This window comes from Styela clava, chromosome 1 (assembly GCF_964204865.1).
Source record: "Styela clava chromosome 1, kaStyClav1.hap1.2, whole genome shotgun sequence".
NCBI classification, from domain to species: domain Eukaryota; kingdom Metazoa; phylum Chordata; class Ascidiacea; order Stolidobranchia; family Styelidae; genus Styela; species Styela clava.
In genome coordinates this window covers 3928945-3943409 of record NC_135250.1, presented here as the reverse complement: position 1 = coordinate 3943409, position 14465 = coordinate 3928945, and the positions used below count along the sequence as shown (strand labels likewise).

At 36.1% G+C, this 14465-nt stretch overlaps 2 protein-coding genes across 2 annotated transcripts in view; both read left to right on the top strand.

Annotated features, from left to right (window-relative positions):
* The window catches only part of LOC120325511 (translocation protein SEC63 homolog), a 97820-nt gene extending 97381 nt beyond the window's left edge, over positions 1–439 (top strand). Inside the window, exon 2 of the transcript XR_013478009.1 lies at positions 302–439. The gene's annotated coding sequence lies outside the window, so the exon portion shown is untranslated. The remainder of the gene's footprint in view (positions 1–301) is intronic.
* A 7171-nt stretch (positions 440–7610) lies between these two features.
* On the top strand, positions 7611–13007 carry LOC120348464 (uncharacterized). The gene is made up of 6 exons (XM_078114343.1): positions 7611–7717; positions 8514–8650; positions 9624–9773; positions 10559–10796; positions 11250–11392; positions 12327–13007. The coding sequence occupies exons 1-6, from the start codon at positions 7611–7613 to the stop codon at positions 12410–12412; spliced, it is 861 nt and encodes a 286-aa protein (XP_077970469.1). The 3' UTR covers positions 12413–13007.
* Positions 13008–14465: the final 1458 nt, after the last annotated feature.

Genomic DNA, 14465 nt, shown 5'->3' with positions numbered 1-14465 from the left:
CATAATCAGATGACTGTTGTAAACTGCTTGTCTGAGGAAGTCTGATTTTGGTTAGATGAACCGTTACAGAAATATATTTGTGTTAGTGCGCAGCAGGACTTTTGAATTGCATAGTATGGTCTGTTCATTCCTGTTACAGCATCTTTGCATTATATACATACAGATCCACTAGCGCAAAAGCATTGTGGAATGATTGGGAGTTAGTCTCGCGTAACCTCTTCTGATAGGTATGTTTATTATGCTATAATTGTATTTGAAACTTCAACACCCACTCGTCTATAAAAAGTGAGGGACTCCCGAGGTATGCGAACCAAGATGGCGGACATCGGAATGTAACATGTGTACTAGGTTAGGGTTAGGCCAAAATTTTAGGTATGAATACTACGGGAAGCTCTTGGCTAGTCTTCGAACTGATAATAGGACTAAAATAAGGAAAATTGGAAAAAAATTATCGCCTAACCCTAACCTGTTACCCATGTTACGTTCCGATGTCCGCCATCTTGGTTCGCATACTTCGGGAGCACCAAAAGTGAAGTAAAGAATTAAAACGAATAACACTGAAATAATGTTGAAAAGGCAAATTGATAGCAAAGAAAGAAATATTTTTTGCAACAAAATTCTTCACTTTCACAACTTCTTAATTAGTTTTGTTGGGAACTAATTGCCACCTACGGTTCAAGTGGATATCTTCTTACTAAGACCTAGTGATGCAGGAACAACCATAAGGAATGCACAAATCTGACATTATTTTTCAATGCTGAAAAACAAGTTAACTTTGTCTCACTGAATTAGCGAACAATCACAAGCCGGAACGTTAATCATTGTTATGATTATTTATAGTGAAAACTCGTACCGATTAACATTAAAATAATGTTGCAAAAGCAATTCGTTATCAACGAAATAAATTGAGTGAACTTGAATCAAATATTTAATGCAACGACTTTCTTTATCTTACCGATTGATCAATTAGTTTTTAAATTCAAGTCAAGAGCTAATTGCCACTTATGGTACAAGAGCATATCTTCTTACTGAACGTCCATTACGTATGAAAACAATTTGACAACAAAGAAACAAATTGAGTCTCGATTCAAAAGCCAGAATTAAAAAGTTACGTCAACGGGCTGTTCCGTCTTCACGGATGATTTAAATTTTTGCAGAAAAAAGTAGATATCATTTCACTGAACGCCAATGTATGAGCAAGCCTACAGAAATACACACAACTCTTACATTTTCCCCCAAAGCTATGAAACAAAAGGAACTCTATTTCAACATCAAATATCTTTATCTATGCATAATAATAAGTTTCGTAGTTCAGTCACACACCAATATACCAATACAAGAGTTTTAGGGGACACTCTATACATATAACCGATAGTTACACTGCCAATAAACTTTCCATTAATTTCATTTGTCAATCTTTTAAGTTTTCAAGTTCATGAGCGTTTATTGTATCAGATCGGACTCGCATCCAAATTAGAAGCCCGTTTCAGCAATTGGTATTATTCTGCGTAATCAAATACGCTCTCAGCAAGTTACCAATGCAAGGGTTTCAAGTCAAAAGGGAAAACGGTTGAAACCTTGAAATAATTTTATTTTATTTGATAATATTACAAAAAAAAACGTGGTCGTTTAGCTGGAATCTCGTCATAGTTTCAAACAATGCTTAGTAAAGTATTAAAAAAACATTCCAGATCTTTAGAAATAAAAAATATGCATTTTACTTATTTTCTCAAAACAGCTTTTTCAAGTTTTGCCCCTTTAATTCAAAGCCCCTGAATGGTCAAATTGGATATTCGAAATCTAATATACTTTTCTCCAGAACTTTAAATTACCATAACGAAATAACACACTATCTTCAAACTGATATAAAACCACAACAAAAGAATAGCGCAGCAAACTGTAGGCTCAGCAAAACGTTTCTAGCAAAATTAAACGCCCCAGGGTTATCTTGATATACTACTATCAAAAATTTCAGAACTTTGAAATTTTTAAAGTAATTTGATAATTGTTTTGTCTCTATAGATATATCCGGTCCTTGGATAAGTTATATCACCCTTACTGGGGTTATATATAGCTTACAATCGGCCGAAGATAATATAAAGTTGGGTTAAAGTGAAAAAAAAATCTCCTTTTTTTGTTTACGTAATTTTTATAAATTATTCTTAATATTTGATATTTTATAACAAATTTTAAGATAAAATTTTTTCTGAAAAAGTTTTTATTATCAAGATCTTTTTAGACCAAAATTGAACCGGGATTTATTATGAGGTTTTGTGTATTGTGGGTTGGTGTCAGAAAATATAATGAAATTATAAGGAAAATAATGTTTTTATCGATTCTTCATGTCTGATAGGAGTTAAGCAGTAGAAAAGTAAAAAAGAGATGAAAAACCTATTTATAAATTTAATTTTAGGCTTCGCTTGATACGGGCTTTAAATGTGATCGACTTTTGTAGTTTATATCATATCATAAATTGTGGTGAAACACGTGACGTCATTAAAAACTAATTACTGCTGGAAAGAGGTAAAAATCCTATCCGCCATTCATTTCTTATCTTTTGTTTGAAAATATTTGAATACATTAAAACGCAAAAATGGGGTTTTGTAATTTTACAATGTTTGATTTTTGTACGACGAAAGTTGGTCCAAAAAAACACAAGCACAAAAAAACAAAAAACAATGAGAACAGTAATAATATATTTTCAAATAAAATATTAAGTGTTGTTCAATATAAAATGTTGGGCAATAGTTCTATAAAAATGTTTTTTCTTTGTTACTGGAACGACCTATCATCAGTACTCTTAAAATTCACTCTTTTTTTTCACTAATTGTATGAACTTGACCACATACAGTTATATCCTATGGCAACAAGAGAGAGAAAGATAAACTTGAAGCTGAATCAGTAGCATAAATATGCTTCGAACATGCAAAATTTATCGTAAACTGTGAAACAAATGTGTGCTTATTGGTATTTATGGTATGTGTGTCAAACGATTCAGCTGTGAGCTATATTATTACTTCTTTTATCGAAGAATAAGCGATATTACAATACCGCGGTCAGGTTAGCGGCAATCGCGGCTCTGGAGCCGCATGTGGCTCTATGTTCTCGGAGCTCTGGTTTCGTGAATTAAAGTGGCTACAGCAGTTTTCTGGGTACTCCCGTAGTGTGTGTACCAGGTTCGGGTTAGGCCATAATTTTATTCCGATTTTCCTCATTTTAGTTCTATTACGAGTTTGGGGACTGTCTGTTTTAGCCAAGTGAATATACCGCCTTTAGTCCCTTTATACAACTTGATGTAAAGTAACGAACAAAATTAGTTACATCTATACTGGTACACAAACGTCTGGAGCGTCCGTTTTTTGTTAGAACAGTGGGGATTCAATGAGAGTCAGTGGCATAAAGCCAAGCAGGTATAAGTCGAGGGCAGTGAAAATAGGTCGCACTAGGATGATTCAAATCTGTCAAAACAAACTTTTTTTTTCATATTCATAAAGTTCTTTTCAATTTGTCGTTAACTGAATTATTGCATCATTTGTAATTTATTTGGCCTTTTCTTAGTAAGATCTAGAATATTTCTTCTAGTGGTTTTCTGAGAGTTTTAATAGCTACTGACATCAGAATAGACGTTGCGCTCCTAGTAGGTTTGAGTTTGACGGAAAGGATGCCAAATGGCTCTTTCAATACTAAAGGTTGCCGACCCGTAGATTCGATATTCTAAGAAAAATATATTATTATTACAGGCCACGGCCATATTGCTGGTCAAGCATTTTATCTTGTAAATAAAAAGTTTGCGTCTATTCAAATCCACCAAGAAATATTTGTTTAGCTTGTGGATCAGGTATTTTGTTGTTATTATAAAACTAAAATTAGCTCACATATGAAGCAAACTAAAGAAACCCATTTTTTTTCTTCAGTGGTAACTGAATCAGTTGTATCATTAAACGTTCAGTCATTCGCTTATCTTATTAATAATATTTATATATTATCTGGTTCCTGGTTGCCGAAATTAATAATTCTCTCTCTCTCTCTTTTTATTCTCAAACTTGTTTTTATATCATACAATATACCAGAACTTGCTGTTCACTCTAAGACTTCCAACATACAAAATATTTTTTATTCATGCAAAAGACGTTTCACATTCCACATTCAGAGCATTTTTTATTTGATCTTTGTTTGAAATTCAAATAACGAAATTTCAATATATACTTACAGCATTAGATATTTTATACCATGAATTCATTAATAGCAATAAATATTTGCTTCTTCTGCCTACTGACTTCATATATCACCGATGTTGATGGGAATAAGGTTTGTGGTAAGTATTGATACTTTTTTATCGAATACCCTTTAAGCCAGTTACCAATCTTTTTGTTCGTGCGGCGCCAAATTATCAGGATAAAAAATTTACGGAGCACTTACGCGAAAAATATGCTGCAGTAGAATGGTAAAATGAATTTATTCATTCATATAAACAGCATTTAAAATAGAAAACAATAAAACATTTACAATGACAATATGTGAAATATTCAATCATATTTTAGGTAGGTTTAACACAATTGTAGTAATTTTTGCGGCGCACTTAGCAATTCGTACCGGTACACTGAAGCACTATGTCGAACCCTTTTCGAAATCAAGCTTTAAGCACACGATTAAAGACCCCTAGTATGTCGAAAGAAAGAGATATTATTGGTATTTGGACTGGATCTTTCTGTATTAACGTATTGCATTGATGAAGTGTTATACTGTACTGTAATTTTATGAATATTCGCAAAGTAAGTTCTCAACGACTCGCTAAGGAACTCAAAACTTTTTTAGTATTGTCCAGGGAGTTATGTGATACAAGTTATGTAAAATTTTCATTTAATATTATTGAATTAGTGTATTTACCATCTTGTACGATAATTTTGTGACCTTGATCACTTACAATTATATCCTCATTAAAAAATATCCCTACAAGAGAGAGAGACATAAACTTGAAGCTGGATTAGTAACATAAACAAACGCTGCGAACATGTAAAAATTTATCGGAAATTTAAAGAAAGGAAACATACATCACTCCAGGAGTAAGCAGAAAATGATAAGTGAGGTGTAAAGAGTTACCATCAGATACCTGACCTCATGAACTATAATTCAGGGAAACCGATTACCGCTGTTAGCACCGTGAATTAATTGCATTGCAACGTTATATAAAATTGCATGATAATTCACTCTAAGCAAGGCTCCCACAATCAATGTCGACAAAAGTCTCTCATAGTTTAAATTGCAATGGTGTAATAAATTGTGTATAATTAATAGTGCGCAATGGAAAATCAGCCAGTTCAATAATTCTTTAATAACAAATTTATTTTTCAATTTATAGACAAGGGCGAGAGGTATCTCTAAGAAATTAATGAAAAACAAGTAATAATGCCCTTCTAGTGATTTATTCCACTCAAGGTACTAAAAATTTGACAATTTTGAAACATTTAAATTGATGTACAAAGATGTGTGAAGCGCTATAATAAACACTTTAAGATGCATCATTAGATAGCGACTGACGTAATACTTCAACAATCCATGCGCTCAGCGAAAAACAGATCAAGTTTCATCAACTTGTTTTTCTCAATATTTGAATCCTGATAGCGTATTTCATTACACAGGACATACAAATACATACCAATTGTTGAAAATGGGCTTCGAACCCGATCAGATACAATAAACGGTAATCCCGTAGTATGTGAACCAAGATGGCGAACACCGGAACGTAGTATGTGTGTCAGGTTGGGCCATAATTGTATGTACAAATACTACAGGAGTCACTTGTCCAGTCCCTGAACTCGTAATAGAACAAAAATAGAGAAAACTGGAATAAAATGATGGCCTAGCCCTCGCCTGGTACACATACTACGTTCCGGTGTCCACCATCTTGGTTCACATACTACGGGAGAACCCAATAAACTATATAAACTTGAAAGATAGACAAATGCAACCAATGAAAAGCTCTCCTAATCTTTTGGTGGATCTGTTATACACCTTTTTTATCTATCTGTTTCTACTATCAAAGTCCCAATGACTCACTACGGTTGTGAACAAAAATTCGTTCTTACACAGTCATGAGTCACGAGTAAAGTCGCAAGAGGTCGCGTAGAATCAAAGATTTGCGATTGACTTCCACATTGGTAAAATTACAAGCGACTATTGGTGTTTACGCAAGATCTGAATAATCCATCAGCTCCATGAAAAACAGATCAAGTTTCATCAACTTATTTGCCTCAATATTTGAAACCCGAGAAGGCATTGAGTATCCATTGCTGCTGAATATATGGCCTTTATTCGGGTTAGAACACAGCTTGATACAGTAATTTCCCACAAGCTCGAAAATTTAATAAAACAGCGTTTACATTCTTTATGGCTATCCGACCAAATAAACAATCACGTCAAATAGGTTTTGGAAATTGCTTGTCATTTCAATTCAAACTGAAGTGAGTGTACTTAGCTACAATGGGGATTCAAAAATACTCAACTTTTTTTTATCACGATTTATACATATCTCACTCCGACCAATGGCCCAATACAAGTGTCATTGTTCTCGTAAGGAGCTACTGTATTTTGGAAAAACTGGAATATTTTTGGTTCTGCATCGACTATCCATTCTATTACGCCCAGGGTGAGGTCATGGCAATGTGGTTTGAGGTTTTTAAAATTTTTCATCCGATCCATAAATTCTGATCTGCAATTGCAAACTGATAAGGCTCAGCGCTAGGGCTGGGCATTTTAAATTGAATATTCGAACCGAATCGAATATTCGAATCGAATCGAATAGTAAATTAATCAAAAGGGTTCAGAGCTAAATTTCGAATCGCCGCCATCTTGTTTTTTTTCTTTCCACCAATGGTCGAGGTAAATTTCCCATTAATTTTTCATTGAAGTCATATTTTTTTAATGCAATACTAACATATGACTATTTTCTGTAGTGAGTTATTGATAAAACGTGTTTCTTTCTGTGTGTGAACGCTCAGTAATCTATCTGAGTGATGTAAACTATGTCTTCAGTAATTCATTTGTTAAGAAGACCAATTACTATAAATAAGTCGCTCACAATTATTTATTTTTAAGTATTCGAGATTCGATTCGATTCGAAAAACTTATTCGATTCGATTCTGAAATCACAAAGTATTCAAAAATACCCAGCCCTACCCAGCTCTTGGTACTCGTAGAAACAAAAAGTGCTCTAATGTGAAACAAACCAAGGCAGCAGAAAAGGCCAATAGGAGAACTGGAAGCACCTAGCGCCTATCAACAGCCTAAACAGCCCTGTGTACCAGGTTAGGGCTAGGTCATAATTTCAGGTACAAATACTACGAGAGTCACTTGGCTAGTCCCCGCGTAATAGAACTATAAAAAAGAAATTTGGAATAAAATTATGGCTTAATCCAAACCTGATAGACAAGCTACGTTACGGTGTGCGCCATCTTGGTTTACATACTTCGGGAGTACCCTGCGCTTTACCTACTTGACCAACCTTATCTTTTTATTTAGGAGATAACATGCCCAAGGCCGAGATTGACAAAAGTGTAAATGAGATCGTCAAGAGATTAATGTCGGTACGTTCCCCATCATGGGGTTGGGAAATGTGGTCAACGATCATTGTCCTTCAAGTCGCAGCTCCTCGTAAGTTTTTTGCACGAGAGAAAAGTATTGCTGCTTTCAAAAGATTGATCAGAACGGGATGGGATGAGTGAGTACTGAGTTAGATAGCAGTGTACACTTGAACTTTACGAGCAAGCCCAATTTTAGGCGCTGCAGAAGTGTGTGTAACAATATGGAGGGAGTTAATTTTGTTCGCCTACTTTACATCAAGTTGTGTAAACGGACGGACACCCATGGACAGGGGGTATATGCACTTGGCTAACACAGACAGTCCCGGACTCGTTATAGAACTCAAATAAGAAAAATCGGAATAAAATCATGGCCCTAACCTGGTACACACACTACGGGAGTACCCAATTTTATTTTCTATCCTCGATACTTGATTACATTGCGGTTTAATAAATAACTTACTTACTGCTCATTATAAATTTGTGCGTAGCATGGAAGTGAATGGCGATTTTTTTGAACTTTATTGGGTACTCCCGTTGTAGGCAATAATTTTATTCCAATCTCCCTTATTTTAGTTCCATTACAATTTCGGAGACTGTCTGTATTAGCCAAGTGAATATACCCCCGCCCATAAGTTTCAGTCCCTTTATACAACTTGATATAGAGTAGGCGAACAAAATTAGGTACCTTCATATTTGTAAACACACTTCTGGAACGCCCTTTAATAATTTAAAACAACCAACTTGTTATAGCTTAAATTTTGCTTTTTTTTTCTGAAAAAATGAGCCACCAATTGTCCTTATGATGCTCAAAATTGGCAAGATTTCAAGAAACGACGTTTGCTAAGCGATTCCATTTTTGAGGCATTCCCTTTTTGTTAGATATTATTTCTTCCTACTCTATATGAATCACCACTAATTACTTTCCGTATTTAGAATGGAGGTCTTCGATAAATGCGAGGCGGCCTTTGTGGTCAGAGCTCTTTGTATCCACCCAGATATCAGTTCTGGAAAAGGGAGGAATATGCTTAATGACATTCATGACAGGCTTGGTCAATACATACAGAATACAGGTAAAGTATAGTTCACAATTTTACCGCTCACACTGGTTCTGATTGTCCAGAATATCATGCTGGCATCACACCTGTCTTGTTTGTCCTATACTTGTCCTTCCCCACGCTTATCCAGGTAGTCACACAACTGTAATGCATGTCCTAAACTTTCGGCGCTCCCGTAGTATGGGAACCAAGATGGCTATTAAAAGTTTGGGGCTACCCATGTGACTCCCGTAGTATTTGTACCTGTAATTATGACTTAACTCTAACCTGGTACACATACTACGTTCCGGTGTCCGCCATCTTGGTTCACATACTACAAACTTTCCCGCTGGTCTCACACATATTCTCATTGAATCAAACTTGTTTCGCTTGTCTCACAACTTTTCTGCCTGTCTGCAATTTAACACCCATAATTATTTATTTTGGGATCTGTTCACACATTTTCAAACACTATCGTTGGCATATAGTGGATGCCATAGTTTCGGGTAGTGTTGAGTGGAAGTCACTTGACCCCCAAGTCTATTCAGTCTTTGGGTTGAATCAAGTAACCAGAATGAGGGATTAGTATAATGTCACAATATGATGTTGTAAACAAGCTTTCAACAACGAGATACATTACCAACATTAGAGAGCCGTAGAAAAGAGAATGCGGCAATCGCTTGTCTTACAGTAATAAATGCACCGGGCAAAACGTCGAATAACTTGACGCAGCAACAATAGCAAAAAAGCATTTTTATCCATGCGAGCGCCTTTTTAAACAGAAACTGTCGGATTAGGATGTTAAGCTTGATGGGGAAAATATACTGTTGACAAGGGCCACACTGAATGGCTTCGAGGGCTGGTTTGTTGCCCGCGGGCGCCTGTTGCACACTCTTGATTTTGATGACTTGGGTCACATCGATTCTCAAAAAATGAAGACTGGAGTCCAACTCGATTACTGAAACTTATGGAAACTTACAATAATCTAAAATAAGTGAACATTTTTCAGGTCCAATTTCTCCAGATGAATTGATAAACTTTAGTTTTGGAATTGGAGCGCTCTGCATCAACGACTATTCGATTGATAGATTCCTGGTCAACAAATTATTGGACATGCAGCATCCAGATGGCAGTTTTGGCGTTGGATCAGAAACCTATCGTAAGTTTGAATGTATTAGAAATCCTTCAAATTATTGTTTGCTCAGCTGGAGTCGGTTATTTTTGAAACCGGTGTCGAAATCAAAATGATAGTCAACCCGGGACCAAAGAAGGTTTTGTTAACCAGGGGTTTTCGATCGCGCGAAAGTATTATTTTGCATATAATTTATATATGAATGTAATCAATGATTTATGATTCGCAAATTCTTTTATGTTCTGTGGGATGAGACCTCTCACTCACTCACTTAAAAGATAAATCTAGGAATCAGCTACTCAAACCAAAAACTTTAAATTTTCGAAAGTTGACTTCCTAATTCCCAGATTCAGAGGGGGAATTGGGGTTAAAGTTCATTTTAGGCAATAAGTCATTGGGTTGATTTTAATATCTCGTGACTACGAACAGCCACCGACAGAAGACCAGTGCACATTCTGAGTACAAGTACCTTTGCTTGCACTACTCTAAATATCCGTGATTATTTTTGTATATCCATGAATTGTCGCTCTTTAGATATAACAGTGTGTCCATAAAGCCGCTTTATAATTTCAATTTGTTATGAAGTCAGTTCTCCAGGTTTGTTTTGTTTTAATCAATAATTGTTCCAGTATTTCCACTTCATTTAATACACCAGTGAAGACCAAAAAAAATTTATGGTATCTATAAATTCCCTTTGCAATTTAAAATAAATCTGAGACATTAAGGACACCCTATATAGTCCACAGTTGGGTATATTAGTGAAATTACATTTGCGTTAATGCTAACACATTTTCCTTGCTTATTTTTGCAAGGTACTACGTTATGGTTGCTACGTCCATTGTTTTGTTTAAGTCGGATGAGCTTTTCACATTTCAACGTAACAAGAGTCCAAGAATCCGTCAAAAAACTCCGGTCTTATGTTCTAAATTTGCTGAACAACGCAAACAAATATCCTGAAATTAAAGCTTTTGATTTCTTTGCTCATGATGCTCTTGTAGCTTTGTGGAAATCGAGGCCAGATAACGAGAATTCTTCGAGATGGTATTGCAAGTAAGTAACGTTACTCAAGCCAATGAATTTTGGATATTTTTCAATAAATATATTATATATCATTAATCGACGTGGTGAATCGTAGTTCACCTGATTACTTCATAATTATCGTTGAGTTTCAAGTGTTTTGGTGCATGATCGAGTTTAAGTTGAGTCATTTCGTTTAGATGACTCGAATCAGTTCGAAACTTTGAAACAGGTGATATTTCGACTTCCAGACACTGGTAACAATCAGTGGGAATTAAAATCTTCGGAAAACCGAATGATATGTGATATGAATTGATAGAGTGTTACGTGTTGAATAAAATACTTTTCATAACTGTAGCAAAGATCACATCATGAGAGCGGTTTCCCATTCGCTACCTTGAGTGAAGAGGTGGGACAGGAAATTGAACCCAAAACCTACCCGTTGACCTCAATATAATTAATAATATATATACTTCATTTCTACAGCGAAGTGATAAAAAACATCAGAGTTGCCCCATCAGACAGTGATACCGAAGAAGATCTTAACAGGAAACTGCTGACATTGACTGGCACCGACTACCTGGATTTACAAGACTCGAGCTATGCGTGCCTTTCTGCGAGTGAACTAGGTATGATTACAATCCCTTCGCAGGTTCGAATCTCATGCGGGATAGTTATTAGCAAGAAAATTGATGGACTCTTTGCAGCCGTAGGGTGATTCATGTAACCGCTGGTCGCTTAAGGCTTCGTCGTAAGGCTAACTGACTAACTAATCCCATACCCTACCGGACGAGAGGCCGTAGTTCGCCATATAATTAAGCCGTATTATCAGCTTTTATCTTCCCCGGGACAAATATGTAATATGTATCCAACCACTAAATTGCGATGTCGGGTAGATGTTCCGAAACTTCAGTCGAGCCCATTACTGGGTTGTCACACTGGTAGTCAGTTCAGTACGGACCCGAGTTATTTCATATAACAATCTAACAATCCTGCGCAGCGGTGTGGCTCATTGTGCTAAGCGTTAGGAATACGCTCACCACCGCACCTCTGATTACTCTGCGTGGGTTCGCAGGTTCGAATCCCATGCAGGATAGTTATGTGCGAGAGGAATGCTTGACGCCATAGGGTGGTTCACGTAACCGCTGGTCGATTACGGCTTCCTCCACCACCAAGTCCATGCTTCCGAAAACAAACAATACAGTAAATCTAATCCCATACCCGACATGGACTGGTAACCGGACGAGAGGCCGTGGTTCGCCATAGGGTTGAGCCGTCTTATCGGCTTTCCTCTCCCCTGGGAAAAATATGTAAATCCTATCCTAACAATATTTTATTTTATGCAATGTCAAAATATCCGGGTTGACTATCCCAGGGACTGGTACATTCAACAGAAATAGTAATACTCTTAGTCCATCTGTTGAAAGTAAAAACATTTACGTTTAAAGCAACTTTTTTTCAAACAGATAAACAGCCAAGCCAAGTAACGATAACCGTCAATCAGTTCACGCTTCTTGAATACATCAAAAGCAATTTTTTATCCTCAACTAAATTTATTTTTAGATAAAAAGCCAAAAGGATACAAGCCAACCTGCAACTATGAAATTCCAAAAACATGTGGACTTCCCGCTCCCCCGAAATATCTGTAAACGCATCATGGGGTTGTGGCCATCATGAAACCTCGGATTCGAATCAAACTGCACATAATCCTCTTGTACATTAGTTAAAATCAATTTGATATGATTTTGTTTCTGATTAGGCTGGTTCTTAAAAGGTGTTCAGTAGCCGTGTAAATTTAACTTTGGCTTTTCAAACCTTTTCTTGTTTTATTTGAATCTTTAGTCCAAAATGTTGGCCCTCATACTAAATTATGTTTGAATTTTTTATACAATTTTGTGCGCTCTCGAAGTATGTGCACCAAGATGGCGCACAACCTGAACTCTGACCTGGTACACATACTATGTTCCGGTTGTGCGCCATCTTGGTGCACGTACTACGGGAGCCCCCAATTTTGATCTGGCCTCATTGCATCAAATAGTAAGACAAAAACATTACACATTCTATTTATAACAGTTGCAGTTTTGGCTTTCGGCATCAATAGCGTTTTATCACCTAGTGATCGATTTCATTATCTTAATAAGGCCTGATTAATCAGTGCATTTGCAAGCATCTATGATATTTGAATACATAGTGTGTCATTTCGCATCGTTCTTATATACATACGGCGATAGGTTCAGTCATACATTTCCACTCATTTGAAATAGACCGTAGCGTAGATTGTCAATTTATATCTATAATGTTGGAAAATCCAGAAATAAGTGTTTAAGCTGGAGTAGCATTGAAGGTGTTTTAGTTAACTAAAGGTTTTTGGCGAAGTGCAGGAATGTATCCAAGAACCCAGTAAGAGCTCCTGGAATTTCTAGTTTCCGAGTTAGACCGTAACAGTTAGCGGAGTCCGTTCGGAACCAGGAAAACGTGGGTCTTGATTGTCTGAAAAGCGTTTCAAGCTCGGAATTTTCTTTTCACATTTAACAATAAAGAATAGTGCCGACTCTCAGCATCTCCTCTGTCTACGCCTCTCGTAGAATGTAGTAGAGACTTTGGATCAATCAAACATGTCGTTTCGAGTTCTCAACTAAAGTAAATAGATTACGATATCGATAAGCACAAGAGAGCTATGCTCAAATATATGGACACGTAGCGCCACATAATTTTGATGACGTCATAGCAAAAAATAGTAAAAAGTAATAGCTTTCTGGAGAAAAATTTCATCTTCAACCACTGAAAATTTCAAAGCAATTGGTCTAGTAATCAAAGAGAAAAGCGTGTCAATGAACAAGAACAACAAGAACAACATAATAACAAAACGATCGTTATGTCCACTAAACGTATCCAATAAGTAAGCGCCATTGAAACGAATAACGCTGTCTGCGGATTAATTTTTGAACCGATTAGGATTAATTAAAGTCAAACCTGTTGAAGAAAGCTAGGTAAAACATTACTTTCAATGTCAGACGATCATGGACATTCTAGCACTCAATTTCAACCAAAAGTGGATACTAATGAATGCCATATAATCGCTGATTCAGTATATTGAACAAAAGTTAGTTGTTGAAGGGAATAGATAAGACAACACTACTTTATTGGCGATTTCTAGAAACCAAACCAAAGTTGAGCCTCATGGTTATGGTTTCAAGTTGCAGTAAGTCAAAAGCCTACCTTTCGTGACAATTATTCTAAACTCTAGACAAGAGCACAAGTTCATATGTGAAATCTATGACAATAAGCGTTTAAAGTATTTTTGAGTTTTGGTAGACAGATATAATACCTTGAGATCATAGATCAGTGTTTCTCAAACTTTTTCGGCCGCGCTTCCGTTTTAGAATTTGTCAAGTCTCGTGCCCCACTTCAAAAATAACTAGCTAACAGTTAACTACGAATAACAGATAGTAAGGCGGAAGTATGTTTTTTTTAAAAACACGTTGATAGAACGTAAGTAATGAAATAAATGAAAATTTTTGAAATGTAAATATTCATATTATTCATAATATTCCAACGAATATTTTTATATTTAATCAGCTTCAAGAACCCTCACAAAATCGTCTCCGTCTCCCTTGTGGGGTGCGGCTCACCGTTAGAGAACCATCGTTTTAGCGATTTGTACATAGGGAAGGAATATATTTCGTGGATAATTTCAATGAC

Bases quoted from the DNA above. Each gene is read 5' to 3' on its own strand.
- LOC120348464 (XM_078114343.1), top strand. From the start codon at position 7,611: ATGTGGTCAACGATCATTGTCCTTCAAGTCGCAGCTCCTCGTAAGTTT. The intron at 7,718-8,513 runs GTGAGTACTGAG...TTCCGTATTTAG, and splicing joins ATCAGAACGGGATGGGATGA to AATGGAGGTCTTCGATAAAT. The intron at 9,774-10,558 runs GTAAGTTTGAAT...TATTTTTGCAAG, and splicing joins CGTTGGATCAGAAACCTATC to GTACTACGTTATGGTTGCTA.